Source organism: Schistocerca serialis, chromosome 3 (assembly GCF_023864345.2).
Source record: "Schistocerca serialis cubense isolate TAMUIC-IGC-003099 chromosome 3, iqSchSeri2.2, whole genome shotgun sequence".
Classification (NCBI taxonomy): Eukaryota; Metazoa; Arthropoda; class Insecta; order Orthoptera; family Acrididae; genus Schistocerca; species Schistocerca serialis.
Window position 1 is genome coordinate 56,930,258 of NC_064640.1, and position 21,713 is coordinate 56,951,970.

General features: G+C 39.4%; 1 protein-coding gene across 7 annotated transcripts in view; it reads left to right on the forward strand.

Annotated features, from left to right (window-relative positions):
- Positions 1-21,713, forward strand: part of LOC126469704 (coiled-coil domain-containing protein 177) — a 304,381-nt gene that overhangs the window by 246,852 nt on the left and 35,816 nt on the right. For all 7 annotated transcript variants that reach the window (XM_050096880.1, XM_050096881.1, XM_050096884.1 and 4 more), the window contains one exon: positions 16,848-17,027. In XM_050096880.1, coding sequence (XP_049952837.1) covers positions 16,848-17,027 — 180 coding nt within the window. The remainder of the gene's footprint in view (positions 1-16,847; positions 17,028-21,713) is intronic.

A 21,713-nucleotide genomic window follows, 5' to 3' on the forward strand; every position in this document is an offset into this window, starting at 1 on the left:
ATGAAATCTACTGGGTGTTCTGTTTCATGGTGGCATTGGAATTTGGATTTATGACCAGCTTGAATGGATTGCATTTACTGACAGCACAAGGGAAACTAAAGAGAAAAGTTGTTTCTGCAACATGTGAGTGGCACTTGGATGGCATATGGTAATATGGTTCCTCTGAGGGGTGTATAGATGGCACCTTTTCATTGGTAAGCTTAGTGCCCATTGCATTTGCTGTTTGAGTATTCTGGCCTGTACTTGTGGTCAGGGACAGTACTGTAAGTGGTTATACATTACTCTAATGCCATAGGTTGTAGTACAGTTTTACTTCCATGAGTTTTTTTGGCCTGTCAATGTTTTGTAATATTGCTGGATTCATTGGATGCCTAGTGTGAAACTGAATAATTGCATAAGAATAGTTTTTGCAGTTATTAATTCAATTAGTTGCCTTAAATTTCTTAGTTAAGTGATTTTAAATTAAGTGCTGAGCTCTAAACTGAGTTTTGTTATGAAGAGTATGCACCATTGTGTAAAGAGTACCTTGTGTAATAAGGTTGTCATTTATTTAAGGTAATTGGGGCATGTACATTCAGGTTTACCTAAGAGTCCTACTTTGGGTCACCATACAGCAAGGAAGTGTTCATTTCAGTGAATTGGTTTGAGGCTGTGTAATTTGCCATGTTCGTAAAGGCTAATATTGTTCTATTTTTCAGATAAGCAGAATGTACTGATATATAACTTGTATTTATTGGCCAATCTGAAACTAAAGTGATATTCTGTGGTTGCAACTGCATCACTCCAAACCATTGTTTATACATTTACTAAGTTACCTAGTGGAAATTGTCTGTGACATCTTGTCAGCAAATCAGCCACTCACCTATGATAAGAAATTTTCTTTAAATGTATGGATGTCTAATTTAACTTAATAATTGATTGCAAGTAATCATTCAGATGAATAGGTAGAAGAATGTTATGAGACAACGGAAAACTTAACAGAGAGAGAGGAAAGAAATGCAGGTATTGTTATGATGGGTGATTGGAATTCGGTAGTTGGCGAAGGACCACAAGGAAAAGCTCTGAGAAAATTTGGACTGAGAGAAAGAAATGAGAGAGGGCAAAGATTGTTGGAATACTGCAATGAAAATTTCATGGTAGTTGGAAATACTCTATTTGATAACCACAAAAGACGACAGTATACTTGGATATCTCGAGTTGACAACAAAAGGTATCAAATTGATTACATAATGATACAACAAAGATACCAAAACTGCCCAAAGAGTGTCAAAAGCTATCCAGGGGCAGGTATTTATTTAGATCATCTATTAGTAATAGCTGAGGTTCTAGTTAAATTGAAAAGAACCTGGAAAGGACAGAAGAGAGAGCACATTAACTTTGAAAAACTGAAAGACAAAGGATTGTGAAAAACTGGAGAATGCATATTGTGAAATCATGATGCAAGGAGGAAATGGAATGCACAGAAGGAAGATGGGATCATTTTAAAAATGGGATCAAAAAGGCAGCTTGGAGTCAAGGAGAGAAAAAAGTAAAGAAAGAATGGGTAACACCAGATATGATAATGACAGGGTGTATACGACCCAGGACAACTAGGAGATCCAGGAAAAACCCGGGAATTTTTTCATCTGGGAGAAAACCGGGAAAAATTCCGGAATTTTTTAGTATTCAGGGAATTTTTCATTGTTTTAGTTTTCAGTTAATTTTGTAATTTTGACTGGTAAGAACCGATACTCTAACAAAGGATATTACTGTATCCCACTACTGCAGAATAATACTGCAGCAATAAAACATGAACTAGAGGGAAAAAAAAGAAATAAAACTTGAATTACAAAGGAAATGCGCCATATACAACAACAAAACACAGTGCTTATACAAACGTCTGCCAACAGCAAAATGTGTAAAAGACTTTAGAGAGAGTATGCAATGCTTCATAACAACAAATTGCCTCCCATGAGCATGACGTCACAACTGTTTACATTTAGATTCGTTTTAAATGTTATGAGTGGGCTCATGCGCATGCGCAGTTGAGTCGATGAGTAGTACTTTCTCCCACTTCTGGCTACAGAAATGTGGTTGTTGGCTGTTGGCAGTCGCAGCAAGCAGCTAGATGCAACTGGGAACAATTTTACTCCTGCTCCCAACCTGACAGATTCATGCATGTGCATCAGGTCCGGATGTAGGTGGTGAGGTGAGGAGGGGGGGCAGGGGGGGACAATTCATATTCTTGAGGAAGAAACCCCTGTTTCACAAAGCACCTAACATCCATCGCACTTTGGTACTCATATGATTTTGAAACGCATCCCTGTTGGTTTTTGAACAAATACTAAGCTGATTTCTGAATGAATCATAACTTGATTTTTGAATGCGTGTGCATAGTATAGGTGATGTCTATGTCAAAAGCGTTGTTATAACTGCTTGCGAAATCCATAGGTTCACACTACTGGAGTGGAAATAAGCGACTAACAGGAATAACAGGTAATAAAGATTACGTATTATCTCCTCGGTGTATCTAAGAAAATGAAATTTTGACAGAAAATTTTTGGTCAAATCGCTACACTAGGAAGGGCTAGTTGCACAGTCCCCGGTTAGCAGTCGCTCAAGTTCTATTCTGGAAGTAGTTTGGAAGATGCATTGTAAGAACATGTGAAAATACCTAACTGGAGAATAATCGCATGATTCTGGCAGGGTTAGTGAAGTTAACAGGCGAATAAGTTTTGACAGTGGCAGGAATAGTTCCGGAATTAGTGATGACATTATTGTTTGTTAGAATGAGGAAGGAGAAGAAACAGGGATATCACACAAATTATGGATGAATATAACAATTCCAAATTTATATAAAAAATTTAGTTTTACTGCTACGTTTCAATCTCATGCTTGAGAAACTGGGGCGTATGAATGAAATGTGAAACTAACATAAAGCTTTTTTGCTTGTAGTAGGCCTAATAGGCATTTGATATTGGTACTTCATGAATTATATTCCGTCGTGTTATAAAAATGACCATTTGTGCCAAAAGAGCCTGGTTCATTTGATGTGTGTTACAATTGCTGCAATATTAGAAAGCCTATTTTGTTTTATCTAGCAGACAGTGACAAAATAGACGTAATCAGTTCGAGAAACCACACCAGTCTTGGGTAGTATTTGTATTAAGAATTTTGCAGTATTAGACTACGACATTTCGATTTTTCATGTAGCAAAACGTTTGACGAACTGAAACTTCCTGGCAGATTAAAACTGTGTGCCGGACCGAGACTCGAACTCGGGACCTTTGCCTTTCGCGGGCAAGTGCTCTACCACTTGCACTTGCCCGCTCTACCACTTGCACTTGCCCGCGAAATGCAAAGGTCCTGAGTTCGAGTCTTGGTCCAGCACAGTTTTAATCTGCCAGGAAGTTTCATATCAGCGCACACTCCGCTGCAGAGTGAAAATCTCATTCTGGAAACATCCCCCAGGCTGTGGCTAAGCCATGTCTCCGCAATATCCTTTCTTTCAGGAGTGCTAGTTCTGCAGGGTTCGCAGGAGAGCTTCTGTAAAGTTTGGAAGGTAGGAGTCGAGATACTGGCAGAAGTAAAGCTGTGAGGACGGGGCGTGAGTCGTGCTTGGGTAGCTCAGTGGTAGAGCACTTGCCCACGAAAGGCAAAGGTCCCGAGGTTGGGTCTCGGTTTGGCGCACAGTTTTAATCTGCCAGGAAGTTTCATATCAGCGCACACTCCGCTACAGAGTGAAAATCTCATTCTGGTTTGACGAACTGTGTTAAGGTAATAAATTCTTTCACAGAAAGGAAAGCACGCCATGTAAAGCTGTAGCAAGATTAGAGAGAAAAAATGCTAGGAGCTAAGGATTGAAGGAAAGTGTACCGTCTTGCTTGTGTCTTGTACTTACTGATTTTATGTATCCTCCATCTAGTTTTATGTCAAGCAAAAGAGGAAGTTATTGCCTAATAGTCAATAAAGAGCTCTTATTCTACAGATTACAAATAATGCCATCAACTAAGGATGTCAAACCGGCCGACTGAGAGCAGGAGATGCACCACAGGACATTTTAATTTCCACTGTCCTGAATATAGTTTGATGGCATCCATTACAAAATATACGCGTTTAAATTCCACAGGGCGAAATACAGTGACGTGCGATAGAAGAATGCTGTGTGAAGAGGCAGGGAACTGCACTTTGGCACACTGAAGACCAAGTAACATGCCTTACATTTCCTCGAGCACATATGTTCTATGTATCAGACTTCAGAAAGATGTGCACTACAAATGAACAAATTTTTGAAAATTCGATTTTTTTCTTTTAATTTTTGACATCTTATCTCAAACTCTCGATGGAGGAGGGCGGGGGGATGGGCACCACTATCTAGTATTGCCCAGGTGCAGAAATATCGTAGATCTGGAGCTGATGCACAGAACAGTCTGAATTATAGTGGGGAAGTGTGTAGTCTCCACATGACCCGTGTTTACATTTAGTGATTTTGCTGTTTCTTCTTTGTTTACTGCTCTCTCGTCAAATGAAAACAAAGCGGATTTCTGTGGCCGGGATCTGTCGAGTGAATTAAAATACATTACATAATTACGGAAGACTAAAATATGTTATTAGTTTCAGATTTTATTTTATTTCCATTTTTCTGACAGTCAAGCATTAATCACGTTGGAGAACAATGAAGTTATTTTTGTTGGTTTGCTAAAGAAATTTGGCTTTCATTAATCTTTCCCGCTGAGGCACTCAATGTATTTGAAACGAAGTGTTTAATTCCACACTATTGGCTTGTTTTAACTGCATACTGCATTTCAGGTGCTCGTTTTCATCTTCTAGCACGTATGGCATTATGCCATAATAAAGAACCAAACAGGAGACAATACAGTACTGGTACTCCCAGAAAATTTACATCCCGAAAACCACACTGAAAAGCTTAATATCAGGTCAAGACCTACTTCATTGAGAATCTGGACATACGAATGTGCACTTTAAGTATGCAATTTAAATGTGCACATTTTAGAATGGTTCACGAAATTCCAATGCATTTGGAGTATGCTCTGATGTCTTATTTCTTTTATGACATAATGTAAGATCTTTTAATGTTTGACACGTACGAAAATATGGGCTTCCTGCATCATCGTAGCTGAGCAAGCACGGTGGCACCTGTTATCTAGCGCTCTCTGACAACTACTGGAATGAACCTGTTCCTAACATGTCGCAGGAAAATATTGCGAATGGTGGTTTGAAAAGCGTTACTTTAAAAATAAATTTCCTTTTACGCAAGTTGGACTATATGCAAAAATGTACAAAAAAATTTCTTAAATCACAGAGCGTTTGATTCTCATTTAAAAATCAACTCTTTGATGACGAGCCATTTAGAGGAATTTCGAACCCATAAGATCAGACATCTATGTCGTTATTATGAGCAAATTGATGTAGTACTATGGGATGCCCTATTTCCTTTCTGGTAACTAATTTATTTGTGGAAAATTTCGAGGACAAGTCACTGGACTCGGCTAAAAATTTTGCTGGAATATTTATGTGATGTATCCTAAAGTGTAACAAGCGCAAAAAAGATCAACAGTATACATTATATATGAAAGATTTGCTTTTCTAGTAGCAACAGTACGTATATTAATTTAAAACATTAACTTTCCTGTTCGTGTATTCGCGCTACTTAACAGTGATGTTGCTATTGGCTGAGAACATCGCGTGATCTATGGTTTGAATGTCCACTGTCATCAGCTGGTGAAATCACGTGACTTGAGCTGTGACTGGCTTACAGAAGCGCATTGCCATCTTGTTTTCAATGATTTGGAAAGTAACATGCGGTGTTTGGTGGAATTTGAATCAAAGATCTTTCCAAAACATGTTTTTCCCTGTGTTTCATTTTCTAACGTGCTGGGAAATTCTACGCCCATGTATAAAAACACAATCATACAAGGGATTGGTAAGTTTTACAATTCCTAAGGAAAATCTACTGTCATTTAACATGGAAAAAGTGTGTTTTCACCCGGGAGAAACTGTATTTTTAACCGGGGAAAATCCGGGAATTTTTTTTCTTGTCTGTGTATACACCCTGTAATGAAGATGGATGATTGCAGGAAATGGAAAACTGTAAAGGGAAGCACAATTACAGGAGGTTAAATAATGAATTAAGGAGGGAGACAGAAAAAGCAAAGTAGAAATGGATGACAGAAAAGTGTGACAAGACAGAGAAATTAGAGAAAGAAGGAAAATATGATTTGATGTACAAAGAAGCAATGGATTTGACATTCATGGAAAAAGAAACAACAATGGACTAAAGGAAGCAGAGGCAGCAGACAGTAAAATGGTGAATGAACCCCAAGAAATAATGAGAAGATGGGAAGAATATATAGAATGGCTATACGCTGCAGACAGCCGAGCAAGTGAAGGAGACCTTGGGACTGAAGAAGAAGATAAAGTTGCAGATGATGACAAAGGAAATACCATACTAACTAGTGAGATTGAAGAATCTATGAAGGAGATGAAAAATGGAAAGGCAATGGGGATTGATGAGATTCCTACGAAACTGTTAAAGTCATTGGAGAAAGAAGGGAAAAGGGAGTTGATTGAATCGTGAAAGTTGCAGATGATGACAAAGGAAATACAATACTAACTAGTGAGATTGAAGAATCTATGAAGGAGATGAAAAATGGAAAGGCAATGGGGATTGATGAGATTCCTACGAAATTGTTAAAGTCATTGGAGAAAGAAGGGAAAAGGGAGTTGATTGAATCGTGTAATGAAATATACATGACAGGAAAATGGCCAAAGGACTTTACAGAAAGTATCTTAATACATATAGAAAAGAAAAAGAACAGCAAAAAGTGTGAGGAACATAGAACAGTGAGCCTGATATCGCATGCAGCCAAAGTCTTGCTGAGGATGCTCAGCAGAAGGCTATATGGAAAGCCGAATTGCGTAATACGAGATGAACAATTTGGTTTCAGGCGAGGAGTGGGAACTAGAGATGCCATTGGACTACTGAGAGTGATAGGGGAGAGATATATGGAGAAGGAAAGGAAGGTGTGTCTTGTGTTCATTGATCTTGAGAAGCCTTTTGACTGTGTCAGATGGGACAAACTGATGAAAATCCTAAGGAAACAGGGAGTTGACTGGAGGGACAGACGGCTAATTAGAAATTAATATTTGAACCAGAGAGCAAGAGTAAGGATAGGAGATGTGATGAGTGAAGAAATGGAACTAGGAAGAGGTGTAAGACAAGGTTGTTGTTTATCACCAATACTGTTCAATATATATCTGGAGAAAATTATTAGTGAAAGTATTGATGGAAGGAGAGGAGTTTGTATAGGGGTCGGAGAGAGGAGTGTATAAGATTTGCAGATGACATGGTTGTGATGGCAGAGAGTGCATAAGAGATGGAACAAATGTTAGATGGTCTAAACACAAAATTAGAATAATATGGAATGAAGATTAACAAGAAGAAAACGAAAAGCATCGTTATTGGAGGAAGGGGAGAAAATGCCATACAAAAATAGGGGGAGAGGAAAAAAAGCAAATGAATAACCTCTATTTCTTGGGAAGTATAATAATGGATGATATGTATTGCTCAACAGAAATTAGGAAAAGAATTGCAATGGCTAAAGAAGGATTCAAGGGGAAACAGAAATTACTTTGTGGACCACTAAACAAAGATCTGAGGAAAAGACTTGCCAAATGTTACATCTGGTGCATTGCACTATATGGTGCAGAGACCTGGACATTGAGGAAGGAAGATGACAGAAGATTGGAGGCACTAGAGATGTGGATATGGAAAAAGTGAAATTTGAAGACCGAGTAAGGAATGAAGAAGTATTAAGAGTTGGAGAAGAAAGAAACATGCTGAAAGTCATCAGAAAGAGAAAACGGAACTGGATTGGACATTGTTTGAGGAGGGACTGTATATTGAAGGAAGGAATAGAAGGAATGGTGGAGGGAAAAAGGGGAAGAGGAAAAAGAAGATATCAAATGCTGGACAATATCAAAGGAGACAAATATTCAGAAATGAAAAGACTGGCTATGGACAGACAAAAGTGGAAGAGGCTTAACCCATGACAAGACCTGCCATAAGGCAGAATACCATACTACTACTAATTGATTTCATGCTTAAAAGTATCGTTTCACAATTTCACCTTTTTTGTCTGTTGTATAAATGTAATTAATAAATGTTTGAAAGTGTGACCCTGCACTCTTTTATCCCAGAACTCACTCCACACCACCCTGCAGTACAGTAGCAAACTGCTCATCTATTATGACTGTATTGCTCGGTTCTGATTGAACTTTCCACAGTGTAATGATGTATTTCAAGGTACTCTATGTCAAAGGAGCAAATTTTTACAATCCTATATAAAATTAAACCCCCTGTGGTGTTGGGGACTAGAATAGGCCTACAGCCATTCCTTGCCTGTCGTAAGATGTGACTAATGGAGGTATTTTGATTATTCTTTGGACTTTTGAAGGTTTTTGCTCTTTTTGCATTGTTAAAATTTTTTTCCTCACCTTTTTTGGCTTTTTAAATTCTAGTCCTCATTTTGAGTTTGACCTCCACTTTTCAGATTTTACAGAAGTGCAAGCTGTTTTGGGATGGACACCTTACTGTGGTGCATTAACTTTCCACTGTGCACTGTTATCTTTTGCACCTATCAATCAAGTGGATATATCTTTGCACCTGAAATGCAGCGCAGTACCTGATCTATCATGATGGGGTTGTAGTGTACCCTCTCAATGGTAGCCTCCTGACAACACAGAGATCGCACTGCCGATACCTGAGCTGTAGCCCCCTGTCAGCCAAGGAGCACCAGGACTCCAGGCAATGGTTACTATGCCAGGTGGCCTTTGCCTTAGTGGAGTGATGCCCACAGGGAGTGATGGGCATTGGAGCAGATGATCTACAATGAAACGGATCAAACATAATGGTCTTCGTGTCAACATGGCTGTCTCAGCAGTCAGGAACAGTGATTTTAATGCAGAGGTTTACAATCCTATGGCATTTCTATCTCTGACCATGCATCAAGATGAGAGCCAGGTAAGGAGAAATGGAAGTGGACAGTTTGCCAAATTCTTGGTTTGTTCCCAAACCGATGGCAGATCTTTCACTACAATGAAGCCACTATTTTTTGTTGGAAATATTGAAAATTGGTTTGTGAAGGTTGCTGCAACAGAGAAGCTGAGAACTGCATCTTTGCTGATAGAAACATCACATGTCAATCAATCGTGGGCACTTCAGGCCATGTCAAGAAGGGAGACATACCAGTCACCATTTCTCCTCATAACAAGCTCAGTATAATTTGAGCTGTTATCTTCGATTGGGACCTAATGCTGCAAACTGATGAAGAGCTGTGTACTAATCTGTCATGGAGTCCATTTTGTTCACCACAACCAAAGGGGACTCAAGCATAATAGAGTGGACACTCTGGTAATGAAATAATCACACCAATCTTTTCCATTTGCCACTTTCTCAGACCTGCCTCGAACTCTCCTTTAATGGAACTGTAACAGCTTCTATTGCCATCTGACCAAACTCCATCATTTAATGGCTACTTCCTCCATAATTGGCATAGCACTTCAGGAAACACAGTTTACAGCAACACACCTCCCTGCCGTGAAAAACTACAAACCCCACTGTACCAATCACATTAATGTTGAGAGAATGTCTGGTGGGATCTATACACTCATACACTCTGATACTTCCAGTGAACACGTGCCCCTTACCCCTGCACTAGAAGCCATGGCCATTAGTGTCTACCTGTCAGTCCAGATGACAATGAGTAATGTTTATCTGCCCACAGATGGACCTTTCCTTTATCATGAACTGTTAGTTATTGGAGGACTTTAATGCCCATTATCCTCAGTGGGGGCGGTAACACTATATCTCACAGAGGCCGAGTACTAGAACATCTCCTTTCAGAATTGGACGTCTCCCTACTCAGCACTGAGGCTGCAAGACATTTCATTGCAGCCCACAGAACATACTCAGCTATTGATCTCACAGTTCACACCCCTGATTCAGTGGCAAGTTCATGGCGATCTTTGTGACAGCAACCATTCTCCTATCATTCTCTTCCTCTTCACTCATAGATATCTGGAACATGTTCCACATTGGTTGCTTCAGAAAGCTGAGTGGGAAGCATTCTCCTCTGCAGCCAGTCATGTGGTGAATATTGAAAAAGTGTTACAGGATGCTATTGATACTATTATTCATGCTGCAGCAGCAACAATACCCTACTCCTCTGGCTCATCCTGGTGACTGCTGGTGCCACGGTGGTCTGAAGATATAACCACAGTTATCAGAGAATGCTGCAGGCTGCTTTAACAGTCCAAGCACTTCCCCTCTATGGATAATTTAATAACATTCGAGGTACTCCAGGTGAAAACATGCTTTTTAATAAAGAAGGGGAACTAGGAGTGTTGGGAACAATATGTATCATCTATGCAATCCCACATCCTGTTGTGCCAAGTATGGACTAAACTCCGCTGCATTTTTGCCATCTGCCATCCGTGGCAGTTCTTGGCGCCCTTGTGAATGGTAACATCTGCACTGATCCTGTGGTATTTGCTGAATGTTTTGTGGCACACTTCGCTGAAATGTCTGCTTGCAGTAATTATCATCCTCATTTCCTGACCCAGAAACTTCTTGCCAAGCACTACCTGCTATTTTTCCATGCACACGGTTCTCTGCCATACAGTGTCTCTTTTAGTGAATGGGAGTTTCGCAGCACTTTGAATGTGTGTCGAGATACGATGTCTGGACCCGACAAAATCCACAACCAAATGTTGAAACATCTTCTTGCCAACAGCATGAAACATATCCTTGAGATTTGTAATTGCATTTGATGGGAAGGAGAGTTTCCCTCTCAATGGCAGGAAGGTATTATTATTATTATCTTCACTTTCTCAGACGTTAAGTCCGGTTAAAAATGGAGTGACGCGGACCTTGATCAAGCGTCACTTCCTTTTAACTGTACAGTATGTGTTATATTGCATTTAGGAACTTTCGGGTAATTGAACATGTATCAATAATTACGGATTTCTGTAGTTTATATATATGTTTGGATGTAGCTGTATTGCATTGATGTACTGGTGGATATTGTGTGGTATGACTCCTGTAGTTGATAGTATAATTGGTATAATGTCAACTTTATCCTGATGCCACATGTCTTTGACTTCCTCAGCCAGTTGGATGTATTTTTCAATTTTTTCTCCTGTTTTCTTTTGTATATTTGTTGTATTGGGTATGGATATTTCGATTAGTTGTGTTAATTTCTTCTTTTTATTGGTGAGTATGATGTCAGGTTTGTTATGTGGCGTTGTTTTATCTGTTATAATGGTTCTGTTCCAGTATAATTTGTATTCATCATTCTCCAGTACATTTTGTGGTGTATACTTGTATGTAGGAACGTGTTGTTTCAAAAGTTTATGTTGTAAGGCAAGCTGTTGATGTATTATTTTTGCGACATTGTCATGTCTTCTGGGGTAGTCTGTATTTGCTAGTATTGTACATCCGCTTGTGATGTGATCTACTGTTTCTATTTGTTATTTACAAAGTCTGCATTTATCCGTTGTGGTATTGGGATCTTTAATAATATGCTTGCTGTAATACCCGGTGTTTATTGTTTGATCCTGTATTGCAATCATGAATCCTTCTGTCTCACTGTATATATTGCCTTTTCTTAGCCATGTGTTGGATGCGTCTTGATCGATGTGTGGCTGTGTTAGATGATACGGGTGCTTGCCATGAAGTGTTTTCTTTTTCCAATTTACTTTCTTCGTATCTGTTGATGTTATGTGATCTAAAGGGTTGTAGAAGTGGTTATGAAATTGCAGTGGTGTAGCTGATGTATTTATATGAGTGATTGCCTTGTGTATTTTGCTAGCTTCTGCTCGTTCTAGAAAGAATTTTCTTAAATTGTCTACCTGTCCATAATGTAGGTTTTTTATGTCGATAAATCTCCTTCCTCCTTCCTTTCTGCTTAATGTGAATCTTTCTGTTGCTGAATGTATGTGATGTATTCTATATTTGTGGCATTGTGATCGTGTAAGTGTATTGAGTGCTTGTAGGTCTGTGTTACTCCATTTCACTACTCCAAATGAGTAGGTCAATATTGGTATGGCATAAGTATTTATAGCTTTTGTCTTGTTTCTTGCTGTCAATTCTGTTTTCAGTATTTTTGTTAGTCTTTGTCTATATCTTTCTTTTAGTTCTTCTTTAATATTTGTATTATCTATTCCTATTTTTTGTCTGTATCCTAGATATTTATAGGCATCCGTTTTTTCCATCGCTTCTATGCAGTCGCTGTGGTTATCCAATATGTAATCTTTTTGTTTAGTGTGTTTTCCCTTGACTATGCTATTTTTCTTACATTTGTCTGTTCCAAAAGCCATACTTATATCATTGCTGAATCCTTCTGTTATCTTTAGTAATTGGTTGAGTTGTTGATTTGTTGCTGCCAGTAGTTTTAGATCATCCATGTATAGCAAATGTGTGATTTTGTGTGGGTATGTTCCAGTAATATTGTATCCATAATTTGTATTATTTAGCATGTTGGATAGTGGGTTCAGAGCAAGGCAGAACCAGAAAGGACTTAACGAGTCTCCTTGGTATAGTCCACGCTTAACCATTATTACCATTATTATTATTATTATTATTATTACTATTATTATTCCTGGGAAAGGATACTCACATCTCCTGTATTTGTTGGTGCCTTGAACCTGAAGGGCATATATCATGAATTGGGAAATTTGTGGTAAGGTCTTATGGGACCGAACTGCTGAGGTCATCGGTCTCTAAGCCGACACACTACTTAATCTAACTTTAACTTATGCTATGGGCAACACACACACCCATACCCGAGGGAGGACTCGAATCTCCAATGGGGGCAGCCACACAGACCATGACAAGGTGCCGCAGACCGCGCGGCTACTCCACGCAGCATTCCAAAGCAGCTTTTGGGCTTTCTAGTCAACCACATATCATCTGGTTTGTCTGAAATCTGCAGTGCGCAATGCTTTTGCACATTTTCAACATCTGATTGCTGTGTTCTTTGAACTACAGAAGGCATACAACACCACCTGGTAACATCACATACTACTTGTATCTATACTGCATGAGTGGGATTTCTGGGGCAGTTTACCCATTTTTATCCAGAATTTCCTATCTCTCAGACTTTTTTGGGTCCAGATAGGTTTGGATCTCAGCAAGAAATATATATGGGAAACTGGAGACCCTCAGGGATCAGTTCTGAGGATAATGTTGTTTGCTATTACCATCAATGGTAACGTAAATGCAGTGAGCCCCAGTCTCTGCATCGCAGTATGCGGATGATCTTTGCCTGTACTATGCCTCTGCATCATTGTGCACTCTGATTGCCAACTTGTGCCAACTCCAGAGGACTGTCTGGAGAGTACATGACTGGGCCCTGAATCAAGGCTATCAATTTTCTCCTGCAAAATCATGAGTTCTACATTTTTGCGGACTCTGGGCTGTGCACCTATCTCCAGAAATTTGTCTTGGTGATAGGTACTTGAAGTCGTTGAAACTTTTCAGTTCTTAGGTATTTTATTTGACAATAAGGTAACTTGGCTGCCACATGTCCACTGGCTCAAGGCAACTTGCATGAAGAAGCTAAATGCTCTCCATTTTCTGAGTAAGTCCTCATGGGGCATGGACCGCATAGTTCTTGTGAGGATTTACAAAGCGCTAATTTTATCCCATTTGGACTACCAACGTGTTGTTTATAGGTCGGTAACACAATTTGTACTGAGCTTGCTGGCCCCTGTTCACCACACTGACGTGCAGTTGGCAATGGGGGCTTTCTGTACGAGCTCTGTTGACAGCTTCCTTGTGGAAACCAGTGTCCCACCACTGCAGGTTGGATGTCAGCAGCTTCTGGCAAATTATGCAGTCACAATCTGTCAGATGCCTACTCACCCATGTCACTCAAACTCTGTTCCACAACTAACAGTCAGATTGTTTGCGCATCACCCAAAATTGGGTAGACGAGATGGGATCTGACTCGATACTCTACTGGAGGACCTCGAACAGCCTCCTTTAATCTGTGTTCCTAGAGCTCCCTCTCAACACTGCGTATGGTCTGTACCATCTGCTGTGATACAGATGGATCTCTTTTGTGCCCCCAAGAAGGATGCTGATCCTACCCTTCTCTGACACCTGTTTTGTTTGATCCTCCACCATTATTCTAATTCGGTGTGTATCTACATGAATGGATCAAAAGTCAATAACAGAGTTTGTTATGCTTTTGCACATGCAAGGGGGACATGCGACCCACTCTCTGCCAATTGCCTGCAGTGTTGGCTGCCATATCTCAGGCTTTGAGGTATGTCATATCCCTGGCCACAACAAACTTTCTGATCTGTAGTGATTTCATGACTTGCTTAAGAGGCATATCTCTGTTCTGTCCCAAAAATCGTTTGGTTGCCAACATCCAGGACCTACTTGTGGATCTTTACAGCTCTGGCAAGAAAATGACCTACATCTGGACACTGAGCCACATAGGCATTCCAGGAAACGAACTTGCTGACCATCTAGCTAAAGATGCAAGTACAGTTGATCAACTTGATGTCAGAATACCGGGCACTGACTTACAGTAACAATTGCAACAAAATATTTTGAGACTCTGGGAATTGGAATGGCAGGCTACTACAATCAAAAACAAGTTGAGAGCTATTAAAGGGTCTGCTGATGTGTGGCATAACTACCAAAGTGTTGCATTTCCTTAGGAAGGGTGGATTTTACACTAATAATACCCCTCCACTTTCAGTATGAGGGGTGGTGTGGGGAGAAGAACCTCCACCTGCGGCAGGTACCCCCCATACGACTGCAGGTTACTTTCTCCCCCTGACCTTGTTGTGCCTTTAGACCCTCTTGTGCTAGATGCTGCATGGGTTATCTCTATTTTCTTTTACTTATCATTCTACAACTACTGCCATGCCCTTTTTGAAACTCTTTGATTTCCTTATATAATTATAGTTGGAGCAGCCAAGTCCCCCCCCCCCCCCCCACCCCCGCCCCCACCCCTTTTTCACTTTTTACCTTTTTAAGTGTTTCCCTCATGAAATGGTGGGACTGATGACCCAGTACAGGGTTATTGTAAATGATGGACCCGTTTTCAAAAATTCATATGTATTCAAGTACAAATACAATGGGAGGAAGCTTTATACCAATGAAAAGAAGAAGTTTCAAAGTTTTTGGTGGGCGGCGGCAGGCGGGCAGGCAGTGATGGTTTCAGAAGCGGCTGGTGGAGTTCACGCAACAATAAGTCTGTCATTCCATTTCACTGTCATTTGTGAGTGAGATGGTGGCTGTTGAGCACAAGGTTTTCTGCATAATTGAGTTCGCAAAAAATGAGTTGCAAATTGCAGTGCAGCGGGCATTTCATACCCAATTTGGTATTCAACCACCAACTGGCAAAAGCATTAGCCATTGGTTTAAACAATTTAAACAGACTGAGAGTGTGTGCAAAGAAAAAAGAACAGGCTGACCGCGTGTGTCAGAGGATGATGTCCAACAGATTCAAGAAAGTTTTGTGCGCATTCCCAATAAGTCTACCAATAGAGCCAGTCAAGAACTTGGAATACCCCAACCAACTGTATGCAATGTTCTGAGATGGTGTTTGCTGTACAAGCCATACAAATTACAAATTGTGCAGGCTCTCAACCCCAAAGACAAAGAGAAGCATCTTACATCGTGTGGTTATGTGTTAGCAAAGATGGAAGATGGCCCATTTCTACAGTATGTAATTTTTAGTGATGAAGCTATGTTCCACCTTAGTGGAAAAGTCAACAGACACAATGTTTGCATATGGAGTTTGGAAAATCCATATTCACCATTGCAACGTGAAAGAGACTCACCAAAGATCAACATGTTCTGAGCCATATCCTGTACAAAGGTTTATGGACCATTTTTCTTTGTGGAAAGAACTGTAACGGGAATCATGTACCTGGACATGTTGGAACAATCGCTGTTCCCTCAAGTTATGGAAGATTCCCAGGACTTCATTTTCTGAAAGAATGGAGCCCTGCCCCATTGGCACCATGATGTATGAGAATTTTTGAATGACTCCCCTCCTCAGCACTGGATCGGTCTCCAGGGACTCAAGGACCTAGCTCTGCACTTCTGGCCATTGAGATCTCCTGATCTCACACCCTGTGACTATTTCTTAAGGGATTATGTGAAGGAAGCTGTTTACATCCTGCCTCTACCAACCACTCTGAATGATATGTGGAACCGGATCACTGCTACCGTGTACTCAGTAACAGCAGATATGCTTTCATGTGTGTGGGGCGAGTTTGGCTATGATGTTTGCCGTACAGTGGCCACATTGAACATTTATAACATTTATCCTTATTAAATAATTATTAAAAACTAATTAATTACAAATTATTAAATTTATTAAATTGATACCAAACATTATGAAAAAAACTTTGAAACTTCCTCTTTTCATTGGTACAAAGATTGTTCATTTTGGATTTGTACTTGAATAAATACAAAATTTTGAAAATGGGTCCATCATTTAGAATAACTCTGTGGTTTAGTCCTGTACACATAATCATCATCATCATAATCTAACATTAACTGATAATGTTTACTAGCAAAACTTTTCAAAAGCAGCTTAAGCAGTGGCTTATGATGACATGGCCATTACCTTAGAACTGTCATGAAGAGAAACTCCAACTAATTCTCTAAATGTTATGAGTATGTTTTACAAGCACAAAAGAATAAAGAGTGTCTACAATGTAAATGAAAATTGTCATGAAAATTTATTAAATTATGTAAATCAACACAAAACAACTGTTTGGATACAAAACTAATGTGTATTTGTTTGTGTTTAAAGATGAGTGGAATAAGTGAAAGAAGTTTAAGTGCTGCAAGACACCGTTCTGAGATTGAGGCTGCACATCGACAGATGGAAACTGAAATGCTCATTTGGCAGCAAACACTTGACCAGAAACAGAAGGAAAGGTTGCAGAAAGCTGAAGACACTAGGCTGCATCATCGTGAGACTTATCGTAGGGTATGTTCCACCATTTGGTTCTACCATTAAAGAAAATGATCTGAATATATGTAAGCTGATGTAAGTAGCTAGGAGGGTAAATATTAACTGCTCATTCAGGTATGGATTATTTTATCCCATCAGAACTATACTGTTTCTGATAGGCATCAATTCCAGTCTGTAAACTGATGATAAATTTATTAAATCTGCTGTACCTAAAATACACAGTAATTTTTGTGATAATGCAGTGTCCTTTTAGGAATGACAGAGAAGAAAAAACTAACAAAATAACTAACCTGTATCCAGAAAAGTTCAGGGCCCATAATTAGATGTCAAAATAGTTGGAGCAGCCAGTAGCTAGTAACAATATTCGTCACTCAATAACTAGCAAAATAGGTAACTGTGTTTAGATAATTACAATGGAAGGGTAGTAAAAATGAGCAGCACCAGGTGCATCAACCAATGTTCTGATGTTAAGGTAATAACCGTATGTTACTCTACATTGTGGAATTAGCACTATCATACAATATGAGAAGTGAAGTGGACTACAGTCTTGACGACTTAATGACAAGATATTTGTATATAGATGAGTTTATGGAAGAAATAAGGAAGTTGAAATGTTGAGGAAACACAATCATCCCTGTAGAAACTTGCTTCTGCAGTTGAGGTTACACATCAGTGTGACAGCACATTACTTGATGACAGCTGATTCAAATCATGGTGGTCAAAGACATTTCTGTTACCAGCTTTAGGATGGTGATGGGAGGGAGACTGGTGACACATGGTTTCTTATCACCAGACTTTGTGCCAATGCTGTGGATGAAATTCTGATCCTCTCTGCATTGTGTCATGTAATGAGTGACTTTGACAATGCAGATAATGTTGTATTTATAGGATGGCAATGCTAACTTTGGCAGCCCCCTTGGTTCTATATGAGAGGAGTATGCTATATGCTACCACCTGCACACACACATTTCACATTCAACACACTGCTCTGAAGGAAATCAAATGATCTTAGTATCAGTGTGTCACATAGTTAGCAATAAAAATGTATCATTGTGCTTGGGTTTAAACTGATGACTGACCATCCATATGGGCTATACCCAAAGTGTACCAAATTTTGCTAGACTTCATTAATATTTCTGAGAAACCTAGAAATTGCATCTCCAATGCCTTGAAAGAAGAGCAAGAGATAGGGAAGGGGTCACGAGTGTGCAGAAATAGCACTTGAATGAGTGGATGACAGCTGCCAACATGCACCTGATCATTTGCATGTGAAATGGATGTGCCCAACTGAATTGTAAGAAAAGCAGAAACACCTCAACAGTCCACAGGGTGTCTATATCATACCTTAAATCCAGCTGGCTTTGGGCCAGATGTTATACAAAGTCAGTGTTTGACACACAAATACATTGCACAATCTCAATTTCATACCTGCTTCTATAGAGATGAGGCACTTGACAATTGCAACAGTTGCAGAGGAACTGATTTATTTTATTTATTTATTTATTTATTGTTCCATGGGACCAAATTAAGGAGAAGTCTCCATGGTCATGGAATGAGTCAATACATGAAATTATAACACGATATTAGAAACAGGTAAAATGAAATATAAAAAAAACATATTCAGGTGACAAGTCGTAAGTTTAAATAAAGAAAATCAACAATGTAACACTGGAATTTGCTTAATTTTTTAGCTGTTCCAGGAGCTCCTTGACAGAATAGAAGGAGTGAGGCATGAGAAAACTCTTCAGTTTAGACTTAAAAGAGTTTGGGCTACTGCTAAGATTTTTGAGTTCTTGTGGTAGCTTATTGAAAATGGATGCAGCAGAATACTGCACTCCTTTCTGCACAAGAGTCAAGGAAGTGCATTCCACATGCAGATTGGATTTCTGCCTAGTATTAACTGAGTGAAAGCTGCTAACTCTTGGGAATAGGCTAATATTGCTAACAACAAATGACATTAAAGAAAATATATACTGTGAGGGCAATGTCAGAATTCCCAGACTATTGAATAGGGATTGACAAGAGGTTCTCGAACTTACACCACATATAGCTCGAACAGCCCGTTTTTGAGCCAAAAATACCCTTTTTGAATAAGAAGAATTAGCCCCAAAAATAATACCATACGACATAAGCGTATGAAAATATGTGAAGTAGACTACTTTTCGTGTTGAAGTGTCACTTATTTCAGATACTGTTCTAATGGTAAATAAAGCAGCATTTAGTTTCTGAACAAGATCCTGGACATGGGCTTTCCACAACAGCTTACTATCTATCCGAACACCTAGGAACTTGAACTGTTCCATCTCGCTTATAATATGACCATTCTGTCTGATCAAAATATCGGTTCTTGTTGAATTGTGAGTTAGAAACTGTAAAAACTGAGTCTTACTGTGATTTAGCATCAAATTATTTTCCACAAGCCACAAACTTATTTCATGAACTACATTATTTGATACTGTTTCAATGGCACAGTTGTGAGGATTCATCAGTGGAGGTTTGCTGTAGCTAAATGGGCAGATCAATTAACAGGAAAGGTGTAACCTGAATTTGTGAATGACATGAATTCTGAGTTATAGGGAGGTGGTTCCTTTCCTGTTTATTGACACATGTTGGTTCCACAAAGAGAGCTTCTCCTCAATTTGTACATGATGCTCATATTTTCTGGACTCATCATAAAAACAGAACAAGAGGAGAACGTTCTATTCTTTGACCAGTGTTTTTACCTCTGTATCTTCATTTGATTTACACTGAGGTAACAAAAGTCATGGGATAGTGATAGGCACATATACAGATGGTGGTAGTGTCATGTACACAAGCTATAACAGGGCAGTGCATTGGCAGAGCTGTCATTTGAACTCAGGTGATACATGTGAAAAAGGTTTCCAATGTGATTATGGTCATATGACAAGAATTAACAGACACTGAATGTGGAACGATAGGTGGAGCTAGATGCATGGGACACTCCATTTCAGAAATTGTTAGGAAATCAGTATTCTGTGATCCACAGTGTCAAGTGTTTGCTGAGAATACCAAATTTCAGGCATTATCTCTCACCACAGACAACGCAGTGTCTGATGACCTTACTTGACGACTGCGAGGAACAGCGTTTGCATAGAGTTGTCAGTGCTAATAGACAAGCAACACTGTCTGAAATAACCCTAGAAATCAATGTGGTATGTACAACAAACATATCTATTTGGACAGTGTGGCAAAATTTTGTGTTAATGGGCTATGGCAGCAGATGACCAATGCAAGTTCCTTTGCCAACAGCATGACATCGTCTGCAGCACCTCTCCTGGGCTCATGACCATATTGGTTGGATCCTAGGTGACTTGAACACCGTGACCTGGTCAGTTGAGTACTGATTTCAGGTGGTAAGAGCTGATGGTAGGGTTGGATTGCGATGCATATTGTGCAAAGCAATGGACCCAAGTTGTCAACAAGGCACTGGGCAACCTGGTCGCGCCTCCATGATCTTGTAGGCTGTGTTTACATAGACTGGACTGGGTCCTCTGGTTCAACTGAACCAATCATTGACTGGAAATGGTTATGTTTGGCTACTTGGAGACCATTTGCAGCCATTCATCAACTTAATGTTCCCAAACAATGATGGAATTTTTATGGATGACGATTCACCAAGTCACTTGGCCACAGTTGTTTGCAATTGGTTTCAAAGAACATTCTAGACAATTTGAGCAAGTGGTTTGGTCACACAGATCACCCGACATGAATCCCATTGAACATTTATTGGACATAGTCAAGAGGTCAGTTTGTGCACAAAATCCTGCACCAACAACACTTATGCAATTATGGATGGCTATAGAGGCAGCATGGCTCAGTATTTCTGCAAGCGACTTGCAACAACTTGTCCATGCCATGTCGAGTTGCTGCACTACATCAGATAAAAAGAAGTCCAACTTGATATTGGGAGGTATCTCATGCCTTTGTCATCTCAGTATAATCTTCTATATGGGAAGTATCTTGTCTATGAGACACATACATACTTGCAAAGAGCGGTTGCTTTTGATGTTGTTCATGTAAACCCAGCATGGTTGGAACATATAACAGAACTTATTACTGTCATGCCTGCACTTGAACTAGAGTTAGTGAGGCAAGGTCAAGTGGAATAGGAGGCAGCTAATTTGAACACTTACTGTAAGTGCATTCTGGCTGTTGAAAACTATTTTGGCTAACAGATTTTGACTGGAATATTTGTAGATAAGGTTTCGGTATCTGATAATGTACTGTAACTTTTGTAGTTATTCATCACACCTGAAGGTTTGTTTCATAACCATGGTAACTCTGTGCCAATAATTTATTATTCACTTAGTAAAGATTTACTTTGTGTGTGTGTGTGTTTTTTTTTTTTTTTTAAGTTCCTGAAGTTCCGTCAGCTTCCCATTCATCCCTACCACTTTTTCACTATGTATAAAATAATACTCAATCCCACTTTACCTATATCTAATTTGATAGTGACATGGAGGCAGATTATTTTTTGTACTTCATCTGTTTTTTTAAAACTTGGTTAAATACCCAGCGAACAATGAAAAACCTAATTTGTGATGTGCTCCACCAATTGGGGCACTTTCTGCTACCACCACAGTTGTATTCAGCAGTAATTTATCATTCCATTCCTTGATTAAAATTCAACTGTTTCATATCATATAGTTGTGTACATATTCATGACACTGCTTTTGCCTT